Source organism: Mytilus trossulus, chromosome 14 (genome assembly GCF_036588685.1).
Source record: "Mytilus trossulus isolate FHL-02 chromosome 14, PNRI_Mtr1.1.1.hap1, whole genome shotgun sequence".
In the NCBI taxonomy this organism is placed as follows: domain Eukaryota; kingdom Metazoa; phylum Mollusca; class Bivalvia; order Mytilida; family Mytilidae; genus Mytilus; species Mytilus trossulus.
In genome coordinates this window covers 28,395,619-28,403,765 of record NC_086386.1, presented here as the reverse complement: position 1 = coordinate 28,403,765, position 8,147 = coordinate 28,395,619, and the positions used below count along the sequence as shown (strand labels likewise).

The 8,147-nt window shown below is 32.3% G+C and overlaps 1 protein-coding gene across 1 annotated transcript; it reads right to left on the bottom strand.

Moving 5' to 3' along the window:
• Positions 1-1,005: 1,005 nt before the first annotated feature.
• On the bottom strand, positions 1,006-7,298 carry LOC134696203 (lysozyme-like). Its single transcript, XM_063557870.1, has 5 exons — positions 7,219-7,298; positions 6,658-6,731; positions 5,328-5,362; positions 2,264-2,378; positions 1,006-1,402 (listed from the first exon to the last, which is right to left on the bottom strand). Exons 2-5 carry the CDS (start codon positions 6,728-6,730, stop codon positions 1,200-1,202), a joined length of 426 nt encoding a protein of 141 aa, XP_063413940.1. The 5' UTR covers position 6,731; positions 7,219-7,298; the 3' UTR covers positions 1,006-1,199.
• Between the last annotated feature and the right edge of the window lie 849 nt (positions 7,299-8,147).

Genomic DNA, 8,147 nt, shown 5'->3' with positions numbered 1-8,147 from the left:
AGATACAACGTACAAAATTACAGAATAAGCAACACGAACTCCATCAAACACTGGGGTGATCTCAGGTGCTCCGGAAGGGTAAGTAGATCAAACTGCACACGTTGCACCCGTCGTGTTGCTTATGCTATGTTATGTTATGTTTACAAATCCGGTAAATAGTCTAACTCGATAGGTCACATTCGTGAAAAGGAAAGGGATTGTAGTTACGACATAAGGAACATATCCGATATCATCAGTAAAACGATCATTCCATATCGGTCAACCAACTCGTGATGGCGTCCGTAAAATTTAAGTAAAGGTATATCCAGAAAGTGCGTCGAACGCATACAATAATTAAACGTGTTGTTTTCATTTTTTTGATAACTTGCTTCCCAGGCATAGATTACCTTATCCATATTTGGCACAATTTTTTTGGCATTTTGAATCTTTAATGCTCTTCAACTTTGTACTTGCTTGCCTTTTAAATCTTTTGACATGAGCGTCCCTGATGAGTCTTATGTAGACGAAACGCGCATCTGGCGTACTAAATTATAATTCTGGTACCTTTGATAACTATTTACACCACTGGGTCGATGCCACTGCTGGTGGAAGTTTCGTCCCCGAGGGTATCGCCAGCCCAGTAGTCAACACTTCGGTGTTAACATGAATATCATTGGTCATTTTTATAAATTTCCCGTTTGCAAAAATTTTGAATTTTTCGAAAAAACTAAGGATTTTCTTATCCCGGTCATAGATAACCTTAGCCATATTTGGAATTTTGTATCCTCAATACATTTTCTACAAACAAAGTCATCCGTAAATATAGGGTTAACCTACTAAGTATTCGTTGTCATTATATTTGTATAACCAATTAATTTTGAGGTGAGATTGTATACTTTTTAAGACAAAAAGTGCAGCGACTTTCAAAACATCGTTACACATGGGTATCGTTTTCAGAACCATGCATAAAATCAGACCATTCAAATAATATTCAATGAGCATCGTTAATGAATAAGAAATTTAATCTGCGATATAGGAAGCATTTATTGAGAAAATGAAGAAAGAGAAAAATTATTGATTAAGACTCTTTTGAATATCAGAATGAAATATATATACAAGGTATGTCAGGCTTCTGAAATGGTAGTTTTGATATTTAAAGTCAATGAAAAAAGTGAGTGCCGATTACATAAAGTCTCAAAATGAATTTATAGATTAAAGGTTTAGCTATTTCTGCTACAGCCAGCATTTTTTATCTTATTCCAGTATGCATTAGTGGCACTTTTGTTACAGCCTTCAGGACCTCCATTATGCATACGTGCATAATCTTCACAAGTTGTTCCACAAGTCGAATCTCCATAACGATTCATGTAAGCCTGAACACATTCTTTGGCACAATCATAATCCTTTGTACACTCTTCATAACCTGAAAAAAAGATAAATTTTATGGAATTGTAACTACTTTCGTGTGATTGTCGTTTTGGGCTAGCAGTAAAAATAGGTTCAACCTAACAATATTTTTTAATTGTCCTGTAACATGTCCGGAATGAGACATTTTTTAAATTGTTACTGGTTTCTACGTATGTTGGCGTTTGATTTTTTGAAGTTCAGTGATTTTGTTGTTCCGTTGTTTTGTTGATGTGTTGTTCTCGATTTAAGTTTGACGCCCGGATTTGTTTTTATAATGACTATTGAACAGTGGTATAATTCTGTCGCCATTTTTGTATAAATTTCTTTGAGCGCGTACGAGATACAATGTTTTACAGGAAGAATTCTTCAAACATTTGGGAACATCAAAATCATAAATCTATTGGCATACTGGCTAGGAATTCGTAGAGTACGTAAGTTAGTCAGGTGAAATTGTAACCTCATGCATTTTAGTACAACAAGTCAGTGCGTAGTTTATTGATAATTACACATTGAATTAAATATATTAAAAGTATGAAAAGTTTAAAATTCTATACGTATCGAAGTTTTTGGCTATTCGGTGCTTTAATAGGTATGGTACATCATTTTGTGATAATGATAGTACTGAAAAATCTTTTTGCGGATTGCAACAATGAACGATAGTTCTTGTTGAGAAATTATCCTAAGCTATAGAGTTATAATTAACAATTTCCAAGAACAAATTGGAAATTTCTGCATTTAAGTGACAACCTAAATTTAACTGCCTCTTAATTCAGTATTTTTAAGTAGGCCTTTGACGATTAAAAAAATCAATTGAAAGAGGACTTTACTTGTCACATCCTATCAAGTGACTTGTTTTTTAAACTTGAATTGTACTTACCGTCACCTCGTCTACCACAGTCAATCCAGTACACTTTCTTTATTTGAAATGGTCCACAGGAATCCGATCCGCCGTCATCCGCACATCCAATCTCTTTGTTACAATTTGATTCTACCTATAAAGTAAGTAGCAAATCTGTAATACACCTAATTGAGATTTTAGAATGAAACGGTTGAGTTAAAATCGATACGTAACTTTGGCTAAAATTTTAATCAATAGTACGTAGCAATTGATATTAACAAAAGAGAACGCAAACGGCGAATATACTCATATCATGGCTATAGAAAAGACTAAAAATGAAACATAACGTAACATTGATTTTAGATGGCCTCGTTTAATAAGGTTATTGATATGTATGAATGATTGAGCAATTGATTGACTTTCTCTTTACTTGCAGATGAAAGTTCGGCCTACAATTCTTAAATAAATAAGAGTGAAGCTTTATGCATCATTTTTTTCAAGTTTTTTGTTTGGTTAATTCAGGAATCAACGCAATGACACATAACACTAAACATCCTCAGAGCAAGTACACTGATTCTAATATTTAACTTTCCCATCACAAAAACAACAAATGTCATTAATAAAATTGAGAACGAAAATGGGAAATATATCAAGAGCAGATGGCAGGCAAGGGCCACCAATGCGTCTTCAACACAACAACAAGAAAATCCCGCACCCGGAGCTAGGTAGTCCCTAAATAAAAATGTTTACTAGTTCATTGAACATAGTCGTCATACTAAACTCCAAAACGTATCATTAAACTACAATAAAAAAAAACCACAAGACTAGCAACCATTCGGCGGGTTCAACAATGTAGAATAAAGGAATACACAGCAATACGAACAGTAAAATTCACCGTAAAAAAAGTTCCAGTTCAATAACAGAATAGGTAAAAAAAAACTAAGCAAAATAACAATGATATAGGTTTACATGTTTTGATTCTACCAAGGTTCTAATTCCGTAATAAAGTTGATGTACTTAGGCCGTGTTCACATTGACCTAAATTCGGTGTTGTGTTAGTGTAACTCACACGTAAACTAAACACAATTGCGTTCCCATTGATAAAACTCAATGTTTACATGTAGTTTAAATCATGTTTTACTTACACACAGTCGATAGTCAATGTAGGCCTTGTGTAGGTTAAGTGTACACAAAACTAGGCATTTAGGACATTAGTTTTACCGTGTATATATTTAAGGAGGAAACTATTTTTGAGTAAAATTGATATTTTTGATAATTATTAGTATAGTTCTTCACAGAAATTGTTGTCTAAATTTTACAGATTTTTTTTTGGTTAAAAACAAATTCACGTACTTTATTAACCCCTGATTAAGACTCAAAGCAGCATCATTGCCGAACCCTTAAGGCAGGAACCAATTGATTTTCGGGGGGGGGGGGGTGGGGGGCTATTATAGTTGAGTATAAAACATAAAGGCATGGGGGGCTATTATAGTTGAGTATAAAACATAAAGGCATGGGGTGGGGCTATTATAGTTGAGTATAAAACATAAAGGCAAGGGGGTGGGGGTGAGCTATGGATTTTGTTTTGGAAACAAAAAATGTTTCCAGTTTTTGGCCCTGAAAAAAAATTTGTTTGTTTCACCCTCAGCTGCCACTATATATATATAATGCTAAAATTGATTTCGCCTTGTCACCAAAATTTGTCCAGGAAAAATCAATAGCCCACACCCCTCTAACCCCCCCCCCCTTTCCCTCCCTAAAAAATGAAGTAAATAGTTGCTGCCTAATTCATTTGAAAAGGTCTTCCCGAATCGACTTGACGTACATAGAAATATTTGCCACCGGTCTTTACTCAAACAACGATTCACGCATAAATGTATGACTAAAAAAAGTGTGGGGTAAATTATATGTTTGTCTAGTATCTCAGATCCGTTAAATAACACTTAAAATAAATTTAAAAAAACGTGACCATATTCTTTTACCAAATACTCCTTGGAGAAGAAATACCATTTGAAACAAACAGAAAAGATAAAAATTTAGAGATCCCTAATAACTCAATCTTATTTTTGGCTGTAAGCACGCTGCTGCAGCTAACGTTTTCTAGTGCGTAATCGAGACATCTCTAGTATATTCAAACTACTGCAAATTATAAAAATGGCTTTCATAAAGAAGTAACCACTTAACTTAAAAAGGGGGAGGGTTATTTTGTTTTTTATCTGAGTAAGATTTTTTTTTCGCGCGTACGTTTTTATTCCTTTTTTTCGATGCTGGTGATCAAATACATTTTTTTTTCAATATTTAACACTATAATGTATGGGGAAACTCTTTGCTTCAGAATATTTCTTTTATCATCTGTATGATCATTTTTTTTTATCAAATTGGGGATCGGAATATTTCCATTCCCACCCCACCCACCCCTTTTGAAGTCAAATGGTTGTTCCCTTACCGCTAGAAAAATTGTCCCAAAATTTTGAATTCAGTTCTACGTAATGAACATTTAAATGACACATAGTTTACAAGTGAGAACAAATCGTATGTACAGGTAGCTAAACAAGGTGTATAGATGTGAACAAATGTAATGTGAAACCAGTGCACACTACACTAAACTAATTGTAAACATGTTTACTCTACACGGCGTTTGGTGTAAACACGGCCTTAGTCGTATACTGTAACATGAAAACCTCAGGTAAAACTAAAAAGATTAGAATTGAGAGTTCACATATTCAAGAATAAAAGAATCGTTTCGGCATATGTTTACACCTAGTTTGGACAGGCTTAATACAATACACACTGCTAGAATAAGAAGGAAAACGTTTTAATACATAATTATTTAAAATTATGCAAAACATCATTTTGGTTTGTTTCCTTTTTGTATAGTGTGATCTAATCTGAGGTCTATTTCATTTATATTATTTCTCCGTTCATCAGTCAACAGGAATGAAGTTAAAAGAAAAAAATGTGGCACTTTTTTTAAAAACATAATTAAAACTTAACAGTAAACCTTTTAGTCTAGTCAATATGTTTAAGTGAACATTCCATTTCTTTATAAGTGGGATTGTAAAACGTGAATTGTCGAAATATCTGTAGTTTGATATATACTTACGTCACAAATACAGTCTAAGCAAGTGTTTGAAATTCCTGAAAATAAAACCAATTTGTTAGGGAGAAATAAAATCGATTCGATAAAAAAGCTTTAGCGCTTGAATATGTGAAGGAGAAAGTATTTTAAATATTCTTGCATGTCAATTATACTACCTCAAAACATACTTTATATATCGATATGTTTCAATGCCTTTTTTACTCTTTATTCTTTCAATGATTCAGATAATTGTATAAATTAAGTGCCATTTGTTCATAAAACTATCATGTGTCCGCTTAATCAGAATAAGTTTTACAATGTGTCTTGAAATTCTCACGTAACATTATAGTTTAAATAAATGATTTTAGTTAATCAAAAATGAATACTTATATTTTATATATGTATAGTTCAATTCAGAAATAAGAAGATGTAAGCAGTAAAATGCAATTTGTGGCCTTCAACAATGCGACAAATCCATGCAATATAGTCGGCTATAAAAGTCCCCGACTATAATGGCCGACTATTAGAAATTTGAGTACCGTTTTAACATGTGTCTCTGAAGATAATTTTAACTTGTGAAAGCTAGGTTGAAATAGAAATAAAAGGGACTAGAATTATTAATTTTAGTTTAAATTTCAGTATCAGGACATTTGCACTGCAAAGTTGAAGCATGTATTCAGTTGAACATTACAATGATTAATCCAACTGCTCAAAGTCGTAAATAAAAATTAATATCCCTATTAGAGTTAAGATATGAAAATAATAAGATGAGGTATAAATGCCTATGAGACAACTATCCACAAGAGACCAAATAACAAACCCTCCCCTTTATAATAGACAGTGAAATAATACAATATAATAATAGATTATAAAAAGAGCTTAACACATCACATCGATACATGGCAAAAAACAAGGCAGAAACACGTATAAAACATATTGCTGGCGTGGCAGGGTATACAAACATTAATACAATAAGTACACATCTAAATACCAATTGATTTAGTTGAAGTGTAACAAATAGAGAAAAACACGAAGACTGGAAGAAATGGGTCTTAATTGTAATTTTATAAGTTTCAGCGAGCAAATTCCTTTCTTTGAGGTCTATTTACTAGATGAACAAAACAATGGTTTATAAGAAAAGATTTTCGCATATTGGCTTACAGGTCTTATAATTTCAATGTCAAACGACATATATTATTTGTGTATAGATTACACAGTAACTATTTAAACGCACACGCGTCTTTGACTATCACATTACGATAAGATAAACGTGTACAGCTCCGACTTGTTAAACACTTTTATGTTTCGAAACGGACACATTGTCTCTAAAATTGGAAAAGATTTTATAACTTACCTGCATCAATCAACCCAGCATTGATAGTCAAAACTATTACCATGATTTGCAGAGATAACTGAATAAGAGGCATCCTGAAACAAATAAAATTGAGCATCAGTCAATGAAATCAACTGAATATTGCAATTTGATCAAGAACAAAACAATCAAACCGTTAAAACTGTTGTCCTAACTTATTGTTGTTTATCGTCTGTTTTTTGCTACATGAAGTTTTACAATATTACATAATTTCATAAAGCGTTAACAATTCCAAACGTCAATTATGCGCGTGTATATATATTTAGGACTGGATAGATGAAGTTGATGGAAAACCATTCTTATCCCAGGCATAGATTAACTTAGCCGTATTTGACGCAACTTTTTGGGAAATTTGGATCGTCAATGCTCTTCAACTTTGTACTTGTTTGGCTTTATAAATATATTGATACATGTATGATCATCACTAATGAGTCTTGTGCAGACGAAACGAGCGTCTGGCGTACCACATTATAATCCTGGTGTCTTTGATAACTATATGAAACTTCGCTTTTTATTTATTTTTTTAAAGATACATCTGCTTACCTGAAGCTATCTTTATTTTCCGATTCAAAACAAAATACTGCCAAACTGATGAGAAGTGTTTAAATACCTGTGGATATAACAAAAAGCCAATCAATAATTCTAGGCAGTAACAATATTAAAAACTCTAAATGTTGCCATATTGAACAAATTATAAGGTTTATAAGAAAATATTATTCGAATAACAACTTCTACATTAGCAAGTAAAAATAAGGTTATGCAAATAATTTATTAATTTTCTCTTCATTTTTCTTTTTAATACAAAATTGTGTCACATTTTTTATTTTTCTGTCTATGGTGTGTTTAAGTTATAAGCCAGCATGCATAATGTTTTATTTTTTAACAACAATTATCATGCAAAAGTTCAATAATAGGTTGAGTATTGCCGGTATCATATGTACCTATAAAGTATTTCAAACATTATTTTCTGATTTATAATTGACAAAATCGTCTTCAATATTTATTATTCATATCAAACATACATGTTCAACCGTAGTATGCGTTTAACGCGATACGTATTGCCTTCGTATGAGATCAAAAGCATTTTAGTTAATTCTTTTTTTTTCTTTTTTTTTTTTGGTACTGGAGTATGATTTAAAAAAATATCTACTGTAATCAGCTTATTTTAAAAATGTTAATTGTATAAACATTTAGCTTTTAAATTCAAACACTCACCTTTGAACCAGTAGATTCCTTGATACCGGCTAAAGGACTTGTGGCCTGTTTTATAGTGTTGTCATGTGTTAAAGTATATGTCCAAAAAAGGTAATAAAACTTTTTAAATACAAAGATCCAATGATTTGTTTGATTTCTAAAGTGGTGTTTCCCCATGTTGGCTTATATTTATGGTTATTTGAGGAATGGTTTTAAATTTGACATTTTACATAATTTGACAGGGAAGTCTATACAGTGTCATCATCTTCAGGAAAGAC